Source organism: Anopheles gambiae, chromosome 3 (assembly GCF_943734735.2).
Source record: "Anopheles gambiae chromosome 3, idAnoGambNW_F1_1, whole genome shotgun sequence".
NCBI classification, from domain to species: domain Eukaryota; kingdom Metazoa; phylum Arthropoda; class Insecta; order Diptera; family Culicidae; genus Anopheles; species Anopheles gambiae.
Window position 1 is genome coordinate 94,556,213 of NC_064602.1, and position 25,404 is coordinate 94,581,616.

The 25,404-nt window shown below is 47.7% G+C and overlaps 1 protein-coding gene across 50 annotated transcripts in view; it reads right to left on the minus strand.

Moving 5' to 3' along the window:
- Nucleotides 1-25,404, minus strand: part of LOC3291504 (MAP/microtubule affinity-regulating kinase 3) — a 103,606-nt gene that overhangs the window by 37,947 nt on the left and 40,255 nt on the right. For 20 of the 50 annotated variants that reach the window (XM_061658953.1, XM_061658949.1, XM_061658950.1 and 17 more), the window contains exons 1-2: nt 23,060-23,394; nt 2,546-4,356 (exon numbers count right to left, since the gene is read on the minus strand). The exons of 13 other annotated variants lie outside the window; for them this stretch is intronic. In XM_061658953.1, coding sequence (XP_061514937.1) covers nt 2,546-3,937 — 1,392 coding nt within the window. In that variant the 5' untranslated portion in view covers nt 3,938-4,356; nt 23,060-23,394. Of the gene's footprint in view, nt 1-411; nt 742-2,545; nt 4,357-22,917; nt 22,937-23,059; nt 23,395-25,404 lie in introns of those variants that run through there. 17 more of the 50 variants (XM_061658951.1, XM_061658960.1, XM_061658962.1 and 14 more) reach the window with 14 other exon arrangements.

Here is a 25,404-nt window from a genome sequence, read left to right on the forward strand (position 1 = left end):
TGGCTAGCCCTGGCCCGGCGTGTTGGAGGAAAGGGAAAGTGTAGGCTTGCTGGTAAAGGACATAAAGAGCCGAACACAGGAAGCTGTTTGCCGAATGAGACAGATGAGAGTGGGGAGAAACATTCAGGGTCGTGTCTCAATTTTGTGCCTTAAAGCCACTTTGGTATAAGCCACACGGAGAAGTGATCGCAGAAGTTCGTGTCTTTTCGTGCATCTAACAACAAAGCCACCGAACGAACACAACTACAAACACTGAGCTCATCTCTGCACACCGCACAAACACACCGTCGTCACGAGCGCACTGCGTGTTGATGGATACACCTTTAGCGACACACTTAGCAACACGGGACCATCACCGCAGCCGCGAGCAACGCAACGCAACACGGTCACACCACCGTCCGTTCGTACTACCTTCTCTTCCGGTAACACTGCAAATCGTGCACGACTGACGCACGGCGATCCGTCATTAAAGACGCTCTATTTTCGGTGGTTGCAGTAGGCACCAAAACTGTTCAGACCCTTCCCTACACCGAGGGTTGGCGGGACGGCTCCGTCTCCCCTGAATAACCTGTGCGTGCGGCGTGTGCACCTTGCGCGTGTGTGACGGAACAACCAGCAAGGTGCGATGGGGCAGGAACGTCAACCTCTACTGACGTCCGATTGCTGCAGAGGTGTTGCAGACCACTAGAGCAACATCCAAAGTGTGTGCACACACACACAGCTCTGGATGCTTAAAACGGTGGCAGGCACACACCACTTACACTGCGTACTAGCACGCGCACACACACGGAACCCACATGGAGGCGAAATGACGGTTAGAAAACGCGTTCACCCAGCGCGCCGCCATCGCCTACTACTACCCCGTGCGAATGGGGAAAGTTGGAAAAGCTACACCTTTTTCCACCCCGTATCGAGTGGGGTGAGCGTGTGTGGGTGGTAACAGGCAACCCCGCCGTGTGCTCCCCGGTTGTTATCATCTTATCAATCACTTTTTTCCACTGTGTGTGCGTGTGTGCTCAAGTGTTCTCTGTGGCAAAGCCAATTTGAAAGCGGCGGCGAGTGTGTGTGTGTGCGCGCGCGAGAGGAACTCAAACGCGCATTTGAGTACGCAGCAGCAGCGATCGATAATGGACAAACACTGTGAACAACTCTCCAAAAATCACACACTCAACCTACACCATCATCGCACCGTGGGCCCAACCCGGTGGTGTAAGCACACAAACACAAACTCGAGCTCCCCTTTCCCAGTTTGGTTTGTCACCCTTTTCTGGCAGGGTTGGACGAGATGCTTGAGATAAACATTAAACTGTCGCACATACAGCAACGCGTATGCGCGCGCAACTTCAACCCTCCATACAGAGAGAACCAGATAGAGAGAGATGGCCTCTTGCTAACACACAAAAAAGGTTGCGGCCAATTTACAGCGAACGTGATGAGGTGGGTACTTTAAAAAGCTGCCCCGTTACTAGTACTGGGAGGTAGATAACATGTTGCTCTAACATGCGTCAGAGTGTGTATGTGTGAGTCCCCCCTAAAATGGACTGCCAAGGGACGCCGGACAGTGTGACGGCCAGCTCAGTTGCACCATTAGTCACCGACCTACCGGAGCAGCGGACATGTTTTCGCCTTTTCCTTCTCTGGATTAGCAAAAGGCAAGCAAAAGTCAACGGAACACTCCAGTGGAGGAGGGTGGTTAGGTTCTCCACAACTACGAGGAGTGGAGAACTGAAGAAACGGAAAAGGTATCGAGTTCCGATTTAAGAGTGGCGACAGGAGCTCAAATTCAAGGTCAATTTAATTCACCGATTTGTCCATTTGTTTGTTTGTGGTCGAGTAATAGTGCCTAATAGTGTGATAAAGTATAGGATTACCAGTTCCTCACACCCTGGAGCTGTTATCCATTCAAAGAACTTTGTTTATCTTAATATGATTTTGAGGAAATGCGTTTCCAGACCCGTTCACAATACTCTGTATATCCCAGTTATCGCATTTTTCTGGGAATAGTTCACCGCCGAGACTTCCAAGACATTCGAATTATCACTATCTAAGGTAAACTTGACTCACCCACTTGAGCTGTCCCCCTTAAGTACTTCAGTGTTAATGGAATGGTCATATTATTCATCCAAATCTCCTACCTTCTGACAGATAGTGGACAGATAATGGACGTACGTTAACATATCTTCCACTTGGTTAGGTCTTCATGTGCAGTTGTGACATCTGAGCAGGCGGCTCTCGATTCCTCCTCTTTCCAAGTTCCAAATGCAACACAAGACCTTGGATTTTCGCATCTGTCCAGCAGAAACCGATCAGTTGAGGACATCCGATACCTCCCCTTCTCCCTCGTCCAGCGTCTTCATAATTTATTCTCCATTTCACGCGAAATTGATATTCAATTTGTTGGACAAACAGTGGCTCCTTTTATTCGCTTCCAATCCCAAACACGGGGGAAGGGAGCGCGCTAAGTGAATTTCCAAGGTTTTTCCAACAAAATACGTGACGTCAAAGTTATACGCACATCTCCCAAGATCCGTTCCCGTCTATTTACCTTGTCCCTTTTCACCTCCTGGACGCGGGCTTTGGCACTCTTCGGTTTGTCGTGGATGGGCTTGCTCTTGGCCACCACTGGCAGCCCACCATCGATCATCGTCACCATCACGCGCCGGTTCTGATGGTTCGGTACGGCCGCACTGGACTGTTGTTGCTGCTTGGTGACGACGACGGCCCCACCACTACCCTGTTCCACTATCGATGACGCCGACGGTGGATGGGCATGGTTGTGATGGTGATGGTGATGGTGCGAATGGTGCTGGTGCGAATGGGAATGCTGCTGCTGCTGCTGATGCGTGGAGTCTCGGGTAGTCAGCAGCGGTTGCTGCTGCGATGAAGACGACACTAGCAACGAACCCGCAGCAGTTGGCACAGACTTTTGATGATGGTGATGGGCGTGCTGTAGGAGTGCGGCTGCAGCCGCGGCAGCCTGCTGCCGTCCTACATCGCCACCGGCTCCCTCGGACGATTGGATTGTGCTGAGCCGGTGGTGCTGGGGCGCTGCTGCTGCCGCCTTCCGCTCCTTCTCCTTCTGCAGCTGCACTATCGTGGCGGGTGTGTGGGATTTGGAGCGCTTGAGAAACTTCATCATCGGATTGCGGACGCGGTACTGCACCGGAGCGGCGGCAGTAGTTGCTGCTGCTGCCGGGACGGTTGAGCCATCCTCCTCCCCATCGGTCATACTGCCGGGGGTGTGGTCGAGCCGCCGGAAGCTCCCATCCGTCATCTTGACGTAGCAACCCTCGGTCGTTTTGTGGTACGAGTCCGAGGGCAGCTTGTGGTAGCCGTTGTCCATCGTGCGGTAGTAGCAGCAGTCCGTCCGGTGGTACGTATCATCGCCCGATTTGAAAAACTCCCGACTGCTTGTCCCCCCATTGCCCGTCACCGAGTTCACTGAGCGGTCCACATCGGCCGCACTGCCGGACGACAGCAGCACGGTTAGGTCGTTGCTAGCGGTCGTCGCCTCACTCGGGCAGGATGGTGCCGCTGTAACCGTCGGCACTGTTGCCGCTGCGGCACCGTTCGTACCGGTTGCACCACCGTTCGCCAGGAGCAGCCCGTACTGGTCGATGTTGCGACTTTCGGTGCGTGCCTTCTGGAGCAGCACGGTATCGGCCCGCTTCGCCCCACTGCCACCGACCGTGAGCGAGTTCTCCTTCTTCAGCAGCCGTATGCTGGCCAGCGCTGGCTGGACCGAACTGTGCCGGTGGTACATCTTCTTCCCATTGCGGGCCGTGCCGCCATGCTGAAGATGGTTGTTGTTGTTGTTGCTTGCTGCCGTCCCGGAGGACGATGTTTGCCCCATGATGCCGACTAGTAGTGGTACTGCTGGTGCTGATGATGGTGGTTGCTGCTGGATGCTGTCGGTCAGGGTCGCGACCTCGCACATAGCGTCATCAGGGACACACACACACACACACGCACGCACTTTACACACTAGCCGAGCGCACGCTTTAGCTTAATTATGATGCTGTTTTGTTCTGTTTTTCCCCTTTTTACGGACACTTTTCACTTGCAACTAACGGGGAAGTTGTTTTCTTGGCGACGGAGTGTACACTGCGTTCAGCTGTGTGTAGTTTTCTTCACAAAAAAGACGCCTGCTTGGATACTGGTTCTGGTTGCTACAAAAGTAGCTCACTCACTGCTATATTTATATCGCAAGCACACCTTCGTGCGGATGGATGACGCGCTATGACGTGAACGTATCACACTGACACACACTGTGTTTGGTTGCTTTGCGTATTATTGTTGTTGTGTCCATTTCATGCGCTCACTTTCAGCTTCCTGTTTCCTTGTTTTGGTATACTTCTTTACGTAATCATGAGAAAGAAAAACGCACACACACACATACAACATGAGAAATTATTCATCTCCGTCCGATGCTATGCTCTAACCCCCGTTAAGCTTCTATTCTAGCGCATCCGAAAACGCGTCTCAAGTTTCAGTTCCTTCCGAGGTCGATAAAGAAAAGGGTTCAAACGGTAGAGAAGGGTTGTTTAGGAGAAGGAGCTCAGACAACAAAAGAGAGTGCAAAAAAACAGTCCAGTTTATTTCGTAATAAGAGATCTTTCCACAGTTTTTGTTTAAATCCTTTTTGATGGCATCAAACATGCATATAATTATTGTTCTTCCCAAGCGCTTCCTCGTTGCTCTTATTCGCTACGCTCTGCAGTCACTTCCGCAAAAAAAAACCCCGAGAGGAAAAGGATGTGCCCCAGATGATACAGCAATGCACCATCGCTCTTCCGTGGCATCAGAGCATGACTGATTTAATCGATTTTTTGAGTTTCTCCAGCTGCAGACACACGGAGAAAAAGTGTCGCATCTTTAGCAGAGCTCACACACATACGCGCTGCTGCTGCTCTTTTGGGTTTGGAATAAAACAGAGCTAAATGTCTCTGCACAGCGCACACCACCGGCGCCGCACACGTGTAGAAAGTTTATTAGACGGACGACGCTTTTCCTTCGATCGTGTTTTTTTTTGTGTTGTTTCAACTAAAACCTCCAAGTGGAGTCCAAATTCCTAATAAAAAGAACATTCTTACACGACAAACCGATTTATTTGCCGTTTGCCGAATAAAGACCGCGTTTTGTAACACACACACTTTGTCTCGACCGACGCATAAAGTTGTGGCGTGCGATGAAAAAAAAGGATCCTGTAAAAGTACCCAACAAAAACCCTCCAAGAAAATGTCTCAGTCCTGAGAACCGGGGACGTCTGGGAAGGGATGATTGAAAAGTTCAGCGACAACTAATGTGACAAAGGATCGGCTGAGAAAGTTATGAAGCCCCACCAGAGGGACATTTCATCGTTAGAGGTTTAGGGTGAAAAGGGCAGTAGAGAGAGAGAGGTAGAGAGAGAAGAGGAGATCACTGGGCAGCAGAGTAATGTTGTACTTTATTACGGTCTGGAAAAGATAAAAACAACGAATTGGGCAAGAATTGAACGTTTGACATTATTGCTCCAAAATCCCAAAGTTTTTTCAAAAAAAAAGAAAACCTGTGACTAAAGGTCACGCTAATGCCATCAATAACCATATCATGCGAGACACACGCATATGTGTCCCGGGGTGTAACGAAACCTGTACGTTTGTGTTTGAATGCATTACACAGCATCCGCAGACACACAACACAACACGGTTAGAGTTAATTGATTGGAAGCAGCGCACGCCACACGTTACCGGAATGTAACAAGCAAAGAGAGAGAGAGATGATGCTGGGAAATGCTTCCCACTACACAATAATACGCATCATTAGACGGAGTTTTCCCATCGATTGATTCACAATTGGTGCATGACCTTTCCTGACAACTCGTAGCCCACATAGAGGTGCGATTGATTGGACACGCACCCGAGCAGCAGCAGCAACGGCAGCTTTGCAAAAACTCCTTGTGACTCAGAGACGAGGCGCTGAGAGACGACGACGCATTCGAACGAAAAGTGGAGCATCAAATCATGTCTGCGCGTCCCGCGAGTTCAAAGGAAAAGCCCCGTTCGTTCGGCAAGTGCCACACCACACCCCAAGGAAACTTCTGGCGAGCATCATCGGCGCGCGCTAATCCCGTACGATCCCATGGGTGTGCGAATCGAACTTCAAGCCGCAAAGCCCCGCGGACAAAAACTTTCTCTTCTTTCTTTCACATCCCCACCTTGGGTTTGGTGGAGCGTTGGATTCTTCTTTTCCAACACTCGATTGGAACCTCAATTCTAGGACACGAGCTGTGTGTGTGAGTGTGTCTCTTTCCCTTGTGACGGCACGGTTGGCACGGTTGGCACGGATTTTTGATTCCACCGAAGGTGGAGGGGGACCGAACCAACTTTCTATCTATGCAACCAACAGCAAAACACGCCAAAGCACGGTGGGATGTGGGAATACGGTTTAAAGTTAACCTCAAACATGTATCAAAGGTGTGCGGGCGTGTGTGTGTGTGTAGGGTAGAAAGGAAAGATAATTAAATAAGATACATATAGAGGTGGATGCGTGCGTGCGTTCCGTAGCTGATTGTATTAAAGAGGCCTCTCTACCGATGACATCATTGCCGACTTATCGGGAGCTTTAGCTTTAAGTTCTCAGCAAAAGCTTCTCCATGTTCCGTTTGCTTCTCAGCGCCGCGATTGTTTACGCGGGCGGTTCCAAAAATGGTACTGGTTGGCTGGTCGCGCGTCTCTATGGTGTGGAATACCAATAAATATGTCCACGGAAAGGTTTCAGAGTTGGTCATCAATCTTCAATCCCCGACCCAAGATGACACAAACACACACACGAGATAGCGTGTTATTAAAGCGCTGCAGACGTGGAAAAGCTTATCCTAATCGACAGCGCGCGCTCGCGCGCGTTCCATTAACGACCCAGTCTCGCTCAAGTGCATCCTCCAAGGTGCACCACACACAATCGTGCTGCAGAAAGGAAAGTGGTTTTATTGTGTGCAGCTCACACAGAAATACAGCAGTGAAAAAAGAAACCAAACCCCTCACGGCATTGCTGATGGAATTACGACGAAACAAATCATTCGATGGGGAGGCTCGCCGACTCTCAATCAGATAAACCTGATACACGCTTGAAGGAAGTGAACTGGAAAACGAGGGTGGTGTGGCCGATGGAGATTGATTAATACAGCAGCTGATGACCAGGTTGCGGAGCGTAATGGAGCCTGAAGGTGTCTTTGGCACAAGTGAAAGCTTTTGCTGTGTTTTGCTTTCCGGAGATGTCTTAATCTAGGGGAGGCATTAAAAGCGTGTGAGTCTGTGTGTCCTAATGACACGCTAGACCTTATGGCGATAAAGCAAAAGCCCATGTCCTAATGAAATGGACACAGTGAATTGGCAATCACAAAGATACCGCAGCCAAGAGCCTTCTCCCTCTTGAAGTTTTCTCAATTCTATTCAAGTTCAATTACATCTTCGGCTTCGGACAAGTCATCAAAAGTCCAATCCATCAACTGCAGTTCCACTTGGTGCAGCGGCAACAACTACCACAAGAAACCTCACTGTGACCTCCTTTCTGTCCTCCCAGACACTCCATAAGCAGCGAGTCGTGGACTGCTTTTGCAGGTGAACGAATAATTGTCCTCGAAGCTGGCCTAAAACCACACCTTACACATGAAACACTCACAAAACATGTTGGTTAAAACTGGTGGGTTCAACAAATCGTGCTAAAAACAGCCAAACCCGCCAGCAGACAACACTTCACACATTTCCAGCAGTTGGCGGGATCACTTCGGTGGTGATCAGGCGTCGGTCTATTGTAGAGCAGCTGCTCCCACAAGGTCACAAAACACACCACCACATTTGAGAGAGGGATATCGTTGGGGATCGAGTGGCAGTCGTCGGAAAGGGAGAATATTTATTTAGTTTCCCGTGCGGTTGTGTGTAGCACCACAACACAATCGATCGATCGTGCGGCAAGTTAGAGCGTCGGCGGCTAAAGGCGCCCTCTACTTGAAATTCAACCATCACCACACCACACCACGGCAGGCAGGCAGGCAACACGCAAAAACAAAACACCACATGGAGACTGGCGACTTCTCCATGAGAATGGAAACCTGTCGAACAGGTTCTTCTCCTCAGTGTCGCAGCAGTCTTACTGCTCCCTTCTACTGATTCAATATTGCTGTCCAACAGCCAAGTTGAACGCTTCTACTACTTCTCCCTCTTCCCAATAACACACACACACACACAGCCTCTCATTGTACGTTTCTCCCGGGCAGTTGTGAATGAATGTTTTGCAAAATGAAGATCCGTGCATCGTCCGTGCTTCAATCTTGCTGAACTCGTTCCAACTACGCCGTATGAACGGGCTCTCCTCTCTCTCTCTGCTGCCAACAAACCTCACACGTAATACACCAAAGCTGATGCGTGTGGCGTCGTTTTGTACGGATTCCAGAAATGCTCCAACGCATTCGCAGCAGCAGCAAATCCAAAAATGGTTTCATTTATTTCCCTTTCGGTGTAGGTGAGGCGTAGGGCGAATGGTTTCACAACCGGCGCGTGGTGTGGAGATAGAAAAACTAAGGCCTAACCTATAAGGCGTCCAGATGATGGTGCAGGCGGGTGTATTATTGCGTGAGCCTACGAACGTTTGGGGCTCCGTTTGGAAGCTCGAGGTGCATTGCATCATCACTGGAACACTGTGCGCAGAGGGGAATAACACAGCGATGCGTACATCCACAATCCAGAGAAGAAGGAAATGGAAGATGCAGAGTAAAAAAAACAACCTCTGCCAAGATGACAGAGTCTTCCGTTGGGCCTCGGGGGGAAGAATATTCCGTTAGGCGGATTTGTAAGGCTTTCAAGGACATACAGCCAACGCGCTGTACGGCTGGGACCGGTGGGTGGATTAGTGCCACCGCCAGAGGCTTTTGTTTTTAATCTAAACCCAAGCGGAATTGCCGTTTTCCTATTACCCACCAGCCAACACAAAAACTGCAATAGAGCGGAAAGAAAATAGCAAAATAAGCCTAAAAACAACATCATGCGCTGTTTTATTGTTGAACTTTTTTGTTTGTGGAGCAAAAAAGGAGAAGTGCTATCTTTGCTTGGTGCGGAAAGATGTTCGAACAAAAATGAAAATAAGAGGCTCTCGGGACGACGCATTTTGGCTTTGCAACAAAAAACGTTTTGAATCTAAGATAAAAAATGTGTTCTTTGGGGCATTCGATCAATAAAAAGTCTTTATTGTCTACTACAAATTTGATAAATTAGCAACATAACTAGAGAATACATCGGAATACTGTTTCTAAGAATGACTGAAAAGTCTACCAACTCATCCAACTCCCAGAATTCATTCCATCAACCTTTCCAAAGTCTCTGAACTCGTCTACTCAGAATTCATTCACCTCCGCATTTCCCAAGAGGATACTGCCTGGGATAGCATACCGAAATGCGTGATTCCCAGAGGAATCGCGACCAACCAGCAAGCAAAACCATCTGCCGTTAATGATCGCAATCTACAAATTCTGACCTCATACTCTACTACTGGCAGCGACAACAAGCAGCACACCAGTTGACCCCAACCAAATCCCTAAAGGGGACAGACGTCGTGGTGGTGGTCACCCGAGAGAGACAGAGAGGTTGCTGACATATTGATTTGCGGCTTTTTGGTCCGATTACGTGAGAAGCATTTGAAAGTTTTCCTCATCATGCTACACACATATTAGGTCGCGATCGATAGCGAACGTTAGGCTAAATGGAACTAGAGACGAGAATACATGGGGAGCAGCCACGACCCAGCAATGAAGCAATTTGATATGAATTAGCCGACCGACAAAACAATTTTTGGCCTTATAAAATCTATTTGCCTGACCGGTTGATAATCGGTCTTGTGGTTCTTTCCCGTTTTCTTGAGGAATTTGCAGCGACAAGAGGGACAAGTAATGGAATCAACCCAAAACCCCCTATTGTAATGTTGAGTTCAGTCTTAACCAGCACACACACACATGGTTGGCGGCCTTGGGGAACACGGTTGACTTCGATTTGACGCCAGCTTCATTAGCTCACCGCACGCGGGAGGGCTTGCGTGTGCGTAAATGGCGTGCTGTAGAATGTTAATTTTCCACCCATGGGACCCCCTTGGGTCGGGGCGATACTATCGACTGCAATCCCTGGAAGTGTAGTAACTGGGGAGGTGGAGACCGTGCTTCAAAATAGTTCTAACCCCAATGATTAGCAGTCATCCGGCACCAAACCTAATAATGATGTTGTTTAACTTCTGCTTCTCTCATACAGCCCCAAGCATGGATGGATCGGTGGTTAAAGGTCAGCCAATCATTTCGCACGTCTAAATCTTCAATCTAAAGGTCACACGCTCAATACAAGCAGCGGTAAGAATGCAACCACCACCACCCACCACCGGGTTATATCGGGAAACCAGCACTCATTAAACAGGCGACGTTGTTGCTGATGGAAAGCGTGGTACCGTGCACCGTACCGTGCGCGGTCTCTTGTGCCCGATGTGCCCCTGACGACCTTCATGCGGCACACACTGCGGGCCAACGACGCAAAACGATGGCCAGATTATGTGACACCGGTGACACATATTTATGTGGCACACATGCACAAACGTTACGCGCCCCGTTATGATGTGGCTTGCCAGCCAACCCCGCGCAATCGGATATGCGCGACTTCCCCATATCGAGAGGAAAACCCTCTCTACCGTGACCTGCCAACCAACACCGCCGAAGTATGGCGCAAATTTTTCAGAAGTTGGCACATTTTTTCCAGGTCACACGTGTGAATGAGCGATGGTAAAGTTATGCTAATTAGATGCGCTAGCATCGTATGCCCCTCACTGGCGGCGACCCCACAAAAACTCATATCTCCGCATCCTAAGAAAAACTGGGGTTTGGGATCTTGAGCTTCGTGGTTGTGTTTCGGTTCACTTCAAAAGTCAAAAGCACGGCAAAATTGCTTTCGGTTTGATGCGTTGCGTGCTCGTTAGATCGGTGGCGGTGGTGTACACAAGGGGGTTGCATCGTGCTGTATCCACATTGTTAACTTCATGCTCACTTCATGCCGAGAAGCGCATCGCTTCACGAACGCTTGCAGTCAAGGTTGCTGGAACGTAGAACATGGGTTTGGGTGAGTCAGCAAAGCAGGGCTCTCCTCCGGAAAGAGCGTGAGGAGTATAGTAGGAGCGCAACAACACAACACACGACAATGCTGCATCATCATCGATCATCATTGTTGTGTCCTTGAAATGTGTGATATAACGAGCGGGTTTTTCTTGCACAGAAGAATGAAAAAAAAAAAACGCACCAATCCAAACAAATTGCTTGAACGCACAACTAACGCCCCATCAGTGCACGGATTTAACGTTATTGAACGTCATAAATGCGCTCTTTAGTGCACACAAAAACAACAACATGCCCATTCCGCGTTTGTGTGCGCGTTAAATTAAAACCGCATTGATTTTATAATGAAAATTAATTAAATTGTCTATAATACGCGTGTGTAGCAACCTTTTTTCCCCCTGTTTTGCACCTTGTGTCCCAAAGCACGCACACAAAATGAGCAAACGGACGATAATAAATGTTTAAATAACGTACACCACAACAACTCCTTCTTGCTGCCAGGGGCGGTTCACTACTAGTTAAAATGCAAATAGAGCAGAGCACCGCACAACAACACCCGATTGGAAATAAAGTGCCGATCCAGGGAGGGGAGGAAGGAGTGCAGTAATTAATTTACCCCTGATATGCGCCTTTTTTACCTTTTCCTTGCCCGCTGCAAAGTGCACAACTTCGGTCGGGTTGGATTTAACTATGGAATAATTTGTTCAAACACACCACCACCACCACGGGCACACACAGCCACGTGCCCGAGCAGAAGGAGCCACCTTCGCGCTCAATTAACGTTCTAAAAGTGCATTCGCTGGAGAAGGGAATCGTGATGGTGGGGTGGTGGTGGTGCATTAATGAGTTCCTCATTGCCGTGCAGCTGTAGATGTACGTGACGTGTCCCATTGGCAGTATATTGGTTTTCAGCACTTATTCCTATCGCCTGCTGAGCTCGGTGCAATTTAATCCGTTAAATAAAGAGAGGGAGAGCGATAGCATCGGTATTCTGGTTGACCGTTCTTGAACCGTTAACGCCAGAAAACGATTCCAAAATCCGACTGAGCGGGTTTATTGCAGGGTGCACACACAATCGGTCATCTTCCTCCCTCTTATTGACGATTGCCGATCACGTTCCTGGGTGTATTTGAAATTCGTCACCCTGCTGGTGTGCGTCAAATGCCAACATCTGAGAATTGTGGAAAGGAGAATGATACTGACGTGCAATAAACAACACTTGGAAGTGGAACGGTTGCCGTGACTGTGTGCTGAACCTATTCGCACTGCTCTGACAACTCCAACCGACATCGTCAGAGCAGTTGACAATCACATGACGTGGAAGAGTAACATCAAGAGTTTACTTTGTAATCTTCGATGTACTTTGAGATCTTCAGCAAATGTCCGATTAGAAGTTATTCGGGTAACCATTGGGACCAACTCTGAGAATGTATCATATGTGTTTAGAGCCTCAAGAATTACGACCACACTATCTGTGGAACTGTTGACATCCACCCCAGCCTGTGAGTACTCAGAATTTCTAATCAGAGCTCCCAAACAAGCTTTGTGCAACCTCAAATAACCTTTTCAAAAGTTATGCTGACGTCAGACTTATTCAAATATTGGAAATTTCCTCTCCCTCCCACAACGAAACACACACGGTGGTGACGTTGGGCCTGTCTATCACGGCCCCAGAGTCTTACTCACACCACCCTACGGATGGAGAGCTAATGAGGCGTGATGGTATCTGGTTTTGTTCCCAATAAACAACAACCTGTAATCCCATTATGCGGACGGTGGGAAATTGCATTGTGCAGTGCCGGCCTCCCTCCATCCCCCCACAACAACACCAACGACAGCACACCAGCACCTTCAAGGCTTTGGGGGCGTTCGCAAATCGATTTCTCCTTCACAGTACACAGACACAATAGTGGAAGCAGGGAAGCGCAGGAAAGCCGCAAGGAACGGTACACGAAGTAACCTAAGTACCTTTGTGCTTTGGTTCCGGGTCTAGGGGCCTGCTCTGGAGTTGGCCGGGAGGGAGTCGCAAATGGGGGACTGACTGGATCGGAACTCTAGGCTTTCGGGGGTTTCGCGTGTTCACGCTCGCCACGGTTTCGCTTTCCGTGACCAGAACCTCCCCCGTAGCTCTACCTCCCCCACACAAGAAACAGAGCCTGAGGAGTTTTCGGGGTAGAATTATAGAATGTCCTACCACTGCACAACGCGGTGGTCGCCAACACTAATTGCTTTTCCTGCGGCATCGGTCGAACTTCTTTTGCGCACACGACAACATTTTTGTGTTTAAATATACGGCAGTCGCTCGGCATTTTTTCGCTCTCGTCCAGGCCATCCATTAGTTGTATAATCCTCCCTACCGAGACAAGTAATGCTCGGCACACCATATTGCATGTTGATCAAAACTAATGTTCCGTGAGAAAAATAACGATTCTAGGCGGTAGCAGCATGTACTACCACGTGCCAGGAACACGACAACTTCCTCCCGAAACAATGATTGGTGCCAGGATGGCGGCGGTTACCGGAAAAGTTGTTCCGTTCGGCCTCGACCGAAGGTTATTTTCTTCAAGACACACGGTGGGTTTTGCTACACATTTTCTTCCAGAGAAAACTCGCAACTTCTTGGAAGTCGCTTGGAGTTGGAGAGGTGAGATGGAGCCGGGAGGAGTTTGCCTCTGCTAGCTGCCCACATATCGTATCGCTCCACTTCCGAATGTTGCATGGTTTATTATTATTCATGCTGTTTTCCAAGAGTTCCACGCAGCCAGGGCAGCTGCCTCTCATAAGGGCCATCTGCGATTCGTCATCTCGTTGGTTCTGTGACATATATGACACGACTATCGAAAAACTCTGGTATCACCGATAAGTGTGCGGTAACGCTAGTGACATCGCTTGGTACGCACACGCGGAAGCAGCATATGCCTACTCCCTGGCCAATTTTGAAAAGCAATCCAACATGACCTACTTTTTCTGACGTCCAAAAAAAAAGATGACGATTGCTGTCGAACTCGAAGCAGTTAGTAGCGTGTTCTTTAGTCTTTCGAGCGTAGAGTCTTAGGGGATTTTGAGCTCAATGGAGGCCCCCTATTTGAACGATTGATTGCTTGAATGGATAAAGCAAACAAATAAAATCTTGAGATAATAAAAAAAACACGCACTCAGAATTTCGAGGCTTTACTTCCTCTGCAAATGATGCCAAAATTGATTGATTATTTGAGCCTTCTCTTTGAAGAAGACAATCTGCTTCCATCAATTTTGCACAATAAAAGTCGTCGCCGGAAAGGCGAATCGTTCACGAATTTAATCATCATAAACACATTTAATTGAAGACACAAACGAGCTTTTCCACAAATCCCCCATTCTTCTTCTATGGCTCAACAACCGTTGTCGGTCAAGGCCTGCCTGTACCCACTTGTGGGCTTGGCTTTCAGTGACTAATTGGTTCCCCCCCATAGCAGGATAGTCAGTCCTACGTATGGCGGCACAGTCTATTTGGGGATTAAACCCATGACGGGCATGTTGTTAAGTCGTACGAGTTGACGACTGTACTATATAGACCGGCTAAACCGGCTAAATCCCCCATTAAGTGTTGTTAAAAGCCGGGGCGTTTCTAAAACATGGCATTAGTACAATTAATTGCAATTTTACGTCATTCTCTCACGCTCACACCACGTGGAGCACACCTAAGCCCTGTGCAGATGCAATTTAGATAATTATTTATGTTTCCGCAAACTGTTAAACAATTGAAATCTAATTTCAATCCTCTTCCTGAACCATAAAACCACGCCATTCCATTTGTTCAACCGAACAAAACTCTACTTTTCACTCAGCTTGACAACCTTTCAAAAAGACACATACAGACACACGTGTCATAAATTATATCTGATCTGAACCGCGTTCAATTATAAATGTTTCTTTGCGCTCCTCTCTCGCTATTCAGGCGGAACGAACAAGCGCGCACACAATCCGATGGCGCATTTTTGCGCTGCTTTTTACATAACGCAGCCACCACCAGCAGCAGCAGTTCGAAAGGGATGCCGCCGTCTCGACTCTCTGTTGCATAATGCACATAACATGAGGCTACCATCTCCTTCTCACAAGAGCCCGAAAAGCACGAGGCACAACATAATTGCACTACCACTGCTACTACAGCATCTCCTCCAAGTGGGATACCGCTTTTCAAACCCGTTTATTGGAAAGAAAATGACACAGGAAACGCACGTAGCCCTCCTCTCCATGTGTGTTGTTGCGTGACGTTCAGGGCATGATGATAAAATTGCAACATTGAAGGAGAGCTTCATTAGGCTCATTAAAAGCTCCGCTGCTCTAAAGGTGACAAAATGAGTGAAATGAGCAACTGAGTAATGTCTCTCTTTTTGATAAACATTGAAGGTCTATAACTTTCCTCTCATTTGGCTTTATTTTACCGAGCTACGACCGTCGCGTTTGCTCGTCAAAGCCTAGAAAAGATACAGCACAAATGTGTATAACGTTGTAAAAAGACGGCGCCACGCTGACCGCCATCGCAATAAAGGGCGAAACAATCTTCATCAAACAACGCACGCCAGGGAAACGCTGAAGCTCGACCGGATAGCAGCAGCAGCGAGATATACACGATGCGCGATGATATGGTGGGGGCAGTTGGTTTACAATCCGACAATTTTACCACCTTACCAGCAAACCTACACACAAACGCATTTTCCAGCGAGCAGGAGGTTCGTCATCTTCATCTTTTCGCGCGCTAGATGTCAACCGACCATGACGCCGGTTTGTTGAACCATGGGACGTAGTAGTAAATGCGAGTAAAATCGGATAAAACCAGTCCTTCTCCTCATCCTCATGGGGCGATGGAGCGATGGCCTCCACCCACCGATGACCGTATAATCGTGTAATCATCAAGAAACCCCCATCACCATCATCATCAGCAGCCGCCGGGTTAGCAATTGCTGTACGTTTTGTTATTGTTGCATTCGTTCGTTCGTGCATTGCGAAAAAGTCCCCATCCGAAGGACGCGGGTGCGTTCCATTCGCGCCCGCGCGTGTGTGTAATCGAGAGTGTAATCTTACGCCGTTTTTTTCGTGGAGAGGAAACATCAAACACTTTGACCCGCTGCTAAAAACAGGATGTTTGCAAAACTGGTCGCCAGGCACGCTCTAAAAAGCGGCCATCCGCCGTCGAAACAAGAACTGTCACGCGCGGTGGATACTAAACCGGTTGGCTTAATTTCTTGTCGGCAAAAAAAAATTAATGCCGAAAACGGTAAGCTTATGGAAGGTGGAAATGGGGGACCTGATTCTCGTTTGGCTCTACTTTTACCTGATGAGATTTTAAGTAGATCAACACATATTTACCAAAGCGATCTTGCATCGAAGGACAAACGAAAGTTTACTTGAATGAACACATCATTAGAGAACATTTTGAAACGAACATTGCTGACGAACTTTGCTTTTATATCATTTTTACACCCCTGTGTATGACTGCAGCAATTGCGTCCTTATCTAGACGTCGATCTCTTACAATAGATGTAGTGAGATCGAACCTCGTATGGAGCGTACTTTTCCTAAGCTTTTGACTTCGTTTAGAGCACATCGAAAGGTCACATTAGGCTACGGTTTGTGGAAACATGCTGAGATTTCCGTCAGAAGAGCAAATAAAATAAAACCAACGGCCCTGTTAGAATCTAATAAATAATCACGAACGACTGCATTTTTGGAATCAATCTCTTATTCCTAATACATTCATGAGCCTCATCCAAAATGCGTTTATTGAATAACAACACACTCATCCTATATGCTAAACCTCCCACACAATGCCCTACACAGAAATGGATTGACAAATTGAAAATGGAAGGCCTCGAGTAGGCGTCGTCCAAATCCGGTGGTCGGTGGTGGTGGTATATCGCTATCCAAATTCGATCATTATTGATCTCTCTCTCTCTCTCTCTCTCTCTCTCTCTCTCTCGGAGCAGCCGTGTTCTACCCAAAACACACATGACTTTTTGTGTTATGCTGTTCTAACCTGGCACACAGATAATTCTGGAGACAGTCCAAAACTGTGGTGGGGACTACTACTCCGAACACCGTCCAACACATGCCTCCGTGTGCTGCATCCTCCCACGATTCCAACACAGCCCACTGAAATCGAGGACGTCCATCCGCACTACTCACCACACGGGGGTTGAAGGCACATTTGCATATATATAGGAGGAGCTGGAGAGCATCCGGCGGACAGCAAACGATGACGACAACGCGGCAACGAGTTATATAAAACGTGCAAAATAAAATGAACGCATTGGCATGATGCCCGAGCGATAGAACGGGCCGTTTGGTGGGGCGTTTTGTTAGGATACAGTCTGATCTCTTGTAGAGGCACGGTCATCGATGGCGTCTTTGGGTAGATATTCTCTGCCCTGGAAGAACGTTTTATTGAGCTCCAAAGTACTTCCTATGCCATTTGCCGTCTTAGTCGTGAAAGTTCAAAATACATTATCTCACCCCAATGAAGATCGCCTTCTTCGTAGGTTTTAGTTTGTCTCAGGTTTCTTTTTTCTTAAATATACATAACGTTCCACCTTGAGAGATGCTACCCACTCAATGCCTGGTTGTCGGCCTGATGCTGATCAGGATGAAGCGAGAAACTTCGTCTCGTTCTTCCAACCAACCAAACACACACACACACACACACGTACACCCCTCGACCACAGCCCTAAGATTGGCGAATTGTGACCATAATCAATATAAATAGGCACTAATTGAACGTTGACAAGACGCCAAAGACGGGGACAAAACACCGTGCGCTGCTTCCCTTGCTGTCCACCGTCTCTCGGTCTCTACATGGGCTGATGCTGGGGGGAGCAGATTGGCGATAATGATTGGAAGCTGGCGAACGTCGAGAACGTCAGCCAACAAGCCAGAGCACACCATCCCAGGGCAAAACGGGGGCCCAAACACGGGCGCGCGATCGTCGCTTGCTTGCACGTTCGTGTGTTCGTGTGAGGCGAAACACGAAAAAAGATGTACAATTTGTTCCAGAGCTGGTCCGGTTTTGTCGCTTCTTGGGCCGCCCATACCAAACAATGCCGTCAATTGGACCCAATTCCCCCCAGTTTAGTTGGTGAGCGAGTCATGCAAAATGGACCCACAACACACGCGAACAGATGTTTGGCTGTTCGGCTGTGAAAGTGTGGTGGTGGTATGGCTGTACATAAAAAGAGCATTTTTACTACAAATTTCACTTCATTTGCAACTGTTTTATCACCCAAAGTGTACAGACGATCGCATTATCTAATGTAATTTATGGTAACATTCACCGAACTCTTCCTTTTGGGGCGCGACTTTTAAAAGAAATTATCCAAAATTAACGTTAATTGCAAATCTCCTCCTTCCCATCTTTCGCCTCTCCGCTCATCTTCAGTTGACCTTTCAGTTGCTCAGTGCCACACCCCTCATCATCCTGCGAGGTGAGTGTCACTTTCACGTCCGCTAATTGCCGCCGCCGCCGTCGATGCAAAGCGGAAGGAAGAAAATCATCAACTCATAACTCGAGCTCGCAAAACTAACAAACGCCGCCAACACTACACTGCTGTGGTTGGTGAGTGTGTGTCTGGTGTGTAAAGTGTGCACACCAGACCCCGCCGCCTCGGCATTGTCGGCTTTTTCGGGGCGGCTAATTTATGCGCGCACGAGATTTGCGAGATTGCGTAACGCGCCTCCCCGCCAGAGCGCAAATGATAATTCAAGGGGGAAATTGGTTACTTCCGGTGTTATGACCGAAGTGGAAGGGGGACTGGGGGAGACTTTTTTTTCTTTTTTCTGTCTGGTGAGTGTCGAAGTGGAAGTTGTTTTATGGGATTTTTTTAAATCATTATTTTTCCTTTTTCCTGTGCAACATTCCAACCGAGCTTCCAAATCAAGAGCAACATTGCCGACCTTCCTTTCTTCCTCTCTCTCACGATGCAACATACAAGACAGTAAATAGTTCCACACAAAACACAAACCCTTTCTTCGGCTGGTTTTTACCACCATTTTGCGCATCCATCGCAGGGGAAACGGCAAACCACCGCCAAAAGGGATGTGCAGCAAAGCTATGCGCGGAATGAGCCGTTGCGCTGAAGCGTTGAATGTCGGTCGATCGCGATCCACACACACACACACACACATGGCTAAAGGCAAAGGAATGTGTGCACAGTGTTGTTGCTGGTACTGTAGCTCGCAAGCAAGTCGTTTCGCTTTCGCAGTGCGCCAAAGAGGCAGCATAAGATGCAAGTATGCTCTCTAGTCTCGGGGTACGTGTGTTTTGTGGCATTGTGGAAGACGAATGGGAGTCGGAAAAACGGTGAACGGTGGTAATGAGTGCGATTATCTAACACCGGTGTGGCCGTTCCGTACCGTCGAGTGCACCCCGTGCGACTACTGTGTGCAGGTATGTTGCAGTTGCATTCCTTCTCAGTTGAAGCGAAGATTTCCCTTTCATTCTCTCCTTTAGGCACACACAGAGACATGTGGAAATACACTTGAAAATGACAAATAAAACCCCATCCACCGCTCGGGGGGAGTTGCTCTGTGCGTGCCAAAGAAGGGTGGGGTGGGGAGTGCGCGATTGCCGCACCCATCGAAACCCCTTAATTTCCCCTTCCCTACTGCTCAAAACCGAACACGTTTTAACGTTCGATCTTTTCATCTTTTCCTCTACTGCTGTTGCTGCTGCTGGCTGTATCGCAGCGTGGCACAATTTTCGCTTTCACGCGCGTTCCCCCTCGCACACTACACCCTTTCTTCTCCCTTCTGCTCTTGGGTGCGTTCCCTTCTTTCCAGTTTGCCACACACAACACAGCGGCAGTGAAGATCACACACACACACGACCCGTTACACACCGATTGATGTGGCTGTCTTGTGCACTCTTCTTCTTTTTCCTTTTTTGAAGGGTTTTGATGACGTCAAAAGTGACCGTTCCCAAACTGCCCGCCCTGGGTTGGCTTTTTTTTTCATTTCGGGGAATGCTCTCGCCCCCCCCCCCCCCCCCTTACAAACTTTCCCTTATCACTTTGCTAAGTGATTTGCTCTCTCGCTCTTGCTGCTGCCGCCAAAAATACGAAGGAAACGATTAAAAAAGGTGTGCACGATAAAGTTTGGGGAAGAGGTGAAGGGTTGAACCTATGTTATCGGACCTGTGGACCTGGGGAGGGTTATGTTGCGCGCGACAAAGGGAGATGGATTTGGAGCCGCGGCGATTGAATGAGTGAACAGTTTAAACATTTTCCCTAATATTTCTTCTTTTTTGCTATATATATATATATATATTTTAAAGCTCCAAAAGGAAGAGGAACCGGTCTAAAAAAAAAAAAAGAAGCCGGTTTTATTGCGGAACCGGTTTCGGTATCGGACATTTTGGGTGAACCGATAGGCACCTAAAAAGCAAGATATTGTGCTATTATCTTAAGACCGAATCGAAGCACAAACCCATCCGTTGTTTTTCCCTTGTTTTGTTGTTTGTTGTTGATTTTTTCAAATTGGAAGGAATTTCGAATCGGATTTTGATTTTCTTATAAGGAATTTTTACATTCTCGGTACATTTTCGGTATTAAACATGATTTCGTTACTTCAAATTTTCGCAAGACCTCCTTAAGGAACTGAAACTTGAAACTTGATCTTCTTTTTGCAGTCTTTCAAGCATAACTCAATGTTATGATTCATACTGCGCCAATACAAATAATTAAAAAAAACACTGATCACACACACACACACACACTCAGTCCCCCTTCTTTTCTTCCCCACCCCGTTTGGGTGAGCCATAAAAATAAACAAAAACAATCACACACACACATATATACTCGTTCTCTCTTGGGGGCACTAAACGCACATTCTTCCACAGTACGTTTGATTAAAAATGCATCATTGCTTGTTTCAAGAAAAGCACACACACACACGCACGTTCACACACTTGCTGGAAGGAGTTTTCATCGCACTTTTCCTTCTGTCTTGCTGCATCACTTATGTGTGTGTACGTCCCAATGGTTGTCGTCTAGAATTTGTCATTCCTTGCGGTAATACACACATTTCCAATTCACAAATCAAACAGAGTTGCCACATTGTGATGATGGAAGACGACGACGGAATCTCCTCAGAGTTCGTGCCCCGCCGGACTGGCCACAAAAGCGGAATAACACCCGTAACACACAACTGTGCGCGCTCCACCGGATCTTCTTCTACAACATCCCTGATGCGGCAAAGGAAAATAACCTCGCACGACACACGACGACAAAGCAAGCTCCTCCAATCGCAACGTCACATAAAGGCAGGCGAATAAACCACCCCGCAGGCAGGTGGCGACAGTGTGTTAGCGATGAACCCACCGCACACAGAGAGAGGGAGATAACTCATTTAAATATTTGCCGATTTAAAATTCCTGCCGTTTTAATTAAAATCAAACATTAGGCAAGACACAACACCGTCAAGGGAGGGCACACACAGGCACACGCACACGCACACACACGACGATATGGTTGTTTTTGTTTCATTTTATCAGCTCAGAACAGGAAGCGACTGCAGCAGCAGCCGAACAGGATGAGATCACACCACAACGGTGGCGTCGGCGGCGGCTGTTGCTTTTGCTCAGCTGACGAACGGAGGAAACGTCCAACACTACTATGCCTACCGCACACAGTGCGTGTTTGTGTGGGTGATCTTTCAGAGGAAGCATTAGCAGCTCCCTCACACCTTTACACTCCGATACGCATTCTTTCGTGTTCTCGATCAACGATCGTGTTGTGATCGTGCGCGCGCGGTGAGATCACGATGGGGTCCGCGAACAACGGGGACAAAAACCCCCGCGCGCGCACGCACACACACGCACAATACACTGTCACACTCTGGAGGCTGCTTTACTGGCTTGAATTAATCCCTACACAGCACAAATAAAGGCGCGTAATAAATATTGCCATATCTTTCCAGTGCCGTTCTGACTGACGAGGGGGCGGTTTTGTGGAGAGCGTTTGGCAAATAACTATACACACACAACACCAAAGATATTCTGCGTACATGATCCACACACAAACAGAGGGTACCAACAATATATCGCCCCAACGGAGGCGATACATTTGAAATGAAAACGACACTGTTTGGAGCTGTTTTTATCTGTCGCGCACACACAACACGGCGATGACGATCGCACACACCAATGTGATCTTCTCCAGCGACCGCAACACACCGACACAGCCACAAAATAGTGGTCAATTTACAAAACGGCAGCGATTAAGGGCGTGTTGTGCGTTGGTATTTGTGGGTCTGGCCGTTTTTTTTTTTGGTGTGTGCGCACCGTCGTTTTGTGTTTTATTATTTCTTGCCGTTGATCTCGGAATGAATAAATTTCACTTCACCGGGGGCCGTTATGCTAATGTGACCGCGTACCGTTGCTGCCTGGTGATTGTGTGTGTGTGTGTACAAGGCAACCTACACCCTATGGTTGAATTTCAAAGCGATCTGCCTACACCCCCCGTCATCATCATCATCATCATCATAACGCATATTGTTATCTTCTCTATGATCACGGAAATCTCATCCGGATGTGGCACGCACGCACGCACAATACACGCATCGAAACACACACATACACACACAAACAAAGGAAAATGTATTTCCAATTACGCATACACACACAGTGGTACATATTCACTGATCAAAAAAGATTGATCAGAAAATCAAACATTCTGTCCCACAAGTTCACCACCAAGCAACGGGCAACAACTGTGAGTGATCGTGTGCGATGGGTGACTCATTCTCTCATTGCGTTTGCTTTGAACACCCACCCATATACATTTCAAGTCGATGTACAATTCACACCCAAACGCACTTTTGGTTGCACTTTGCACTTTTGCAGCAAACGATCATTCCTTTGCAGAACAATCCCACAATCGCGATCATTCCTTTAAGAATGTGATCAAAACGAACCTCTTCTCTAAAACGTACGGAACACAAATAAACTTCAAAAGCACACACTAAAACTGACGGGTTTTTTTTTTTTAATAAAAAAGGACGTATTTTCGACGCGAAACTCAACGGAAAAAACGAACGGAAAAAAATAATAACCGAAAAACTATCCGCTCGAACCGCACGAGAACCGGACGGCTCGCCTTGCTCGGCCGAGTTACGCGCGCGTTATGTCGGGGCCCCGGCGAAACGTTGCAAACGGCCGGAACGCCAACGGTGGAATAAAAACGGTCGGGTCCCGTCGAACCCGGGCCAGCCCATTCAGCCAGTCAGTCAGCCAGCCCCAGCAGCAGCAACTGCCGTCTTGTTGTCGCGCGCGAGAGCTCGCGAGGGGCTGTGTTGTGGCGGGTTGGCATACAAACACACATACACACGCATCGATGGATGGCGGCGGCGTTTACCACACCACACCGCCGCATTACCACCAGCTGGGTGTTCATTCCATTACGCTCTCTCTTGCTTTACTCTCTCTCTCGCTCTCTTTTAAAGGGAACGCGCGTTCATCCAAAAGGTTCACTCTCACGCATGCGTACAGTTTTGGCGTTTGCTCGCAACTATCGCTTTGGGGAAAGAGCAAAGATGGGAGTCATTGCTCGTGAATCACCCTTCCCCCCCAGAAGTGTGTGGTGTGTTGGCGCACAGTGGGGCCATAAATGGTTATGTTGCATTTACACAAATTGTTTTTATGTAGCTTATTTGTACATAAAATTACAATTTATATTAAGCAAATCAACATTAACATAACAAAAAAATATAATTTGTTGGTTTTGCCTCAAAATTAGAGGCTTTTTTGTAGTATTTAATAAACATTTTGCCTTTTAATTTGGTCATCCAGGCTTTGACCGCTGACAGTTTGACGTTTGATGACAATATGGGTGCGTGAGAGGAGGATAGCAGAAGACTCGGTGCGAAAAGAGCGTAAAACTCGCTCCGCACTGCATCAAAATTGAGAGTTTGTTAGCTTCATTTGCATACACTTCTGCTCTGCATTCCAGCGCTGGTTCACTTTTATTGAGAGAGAGTGAGAGAGAGAGAGAAACAACGTTCACTCAATTTCATGTGTTCATTTGACAATCTCAGCTGCAGTGTTGCCAGACAAACATAACACAAGCGGGGTTTTAGGCTATTGTATTGTTTTATCCATCGCAATAAATGTCACCATGAATGGACCGAAATTAAAGGGCAGAAATGAAGAGAGAGTCTAATTCCATTTTTACTGGACTCTAGGCCATCGAGATAGTGACGCCAGATGATACCGCAAAACAAATCAATAATGACACATTCTTATTGTTCGAGTAAATAAGTAAACAAAATTGAACACTTGTGTACACAAAACATTCGGGGAGCTTCAATTTGTGGGTCGCTATTCGTCGATCGTTGCGGACTAACGGAATAAAAACACACACACGCATAATGTGAGTCATTAAGCTAGCCCGCCAGCTCAACACACACAATGCCAAATCGACAGACGGTCGTAGCTTTGCCAGAATATACAACAAATGCTTTTCATGCTGTCATCATTTCCTCCCTCAGTGTCTACACTTTCGCAGCATGAAAGCGCCGCAATGGCTCGGTCTTCCTCGGTCGTTCATCCGACCCTAGAATTTCATGATTTCTTGTGCAAAACGACAACCTTTAAAGCAGGAGAAATAACTACCTGTTCGGGACCCATTTAGCCCACGGGTGCGCACATTACAACAGTGAAACCTAGCTTCCTCCCCGTACTTACATGAAATTGCCCCGAATCCCCAAAAAAAAAAAAATATCCAAAACCCTCCGAAACGTCCACGTTGATGGTTTCACAAGCTGGTTTTTTATTCATTTCACGTGCTGTTGCTGTGGGCAGGCGCGGTTGGGTCTCCCTTTTTCCCTTCCAAATGTTTATTTTTACGTGTTTTTGTTTGGTTCGCCACAGGTCCTCTCAGTGTGCACACGACGCGCTGGACACATCGTGTTATGCTCGTATGCCCGTTTGTTTCTCTGCCTATTATGACCCTCCCGGCCACAAGCACACAATTACTGAGGGTGGGGGTGGAAAATCGAAAGCGTACAATCATAGTAACGCCCATCCGCCGGAGGAGTAAGTTCTAAGGTACTGCAAGCAACCTCAATCTCAGGCAAAGTTAACGAAAGATATTTGAAATTTGATGACTACCACATAGACACACACAGCGAGCGAAACACGGGACATAATTTAGCTGTAACGAGAGATCATGTTATCATATTTTATGGGTGATTATGCTCTACACAGCTTATCTCATCTCAACGTAACAGAGTCCAATTATCACCACAAACGATGGCGTATT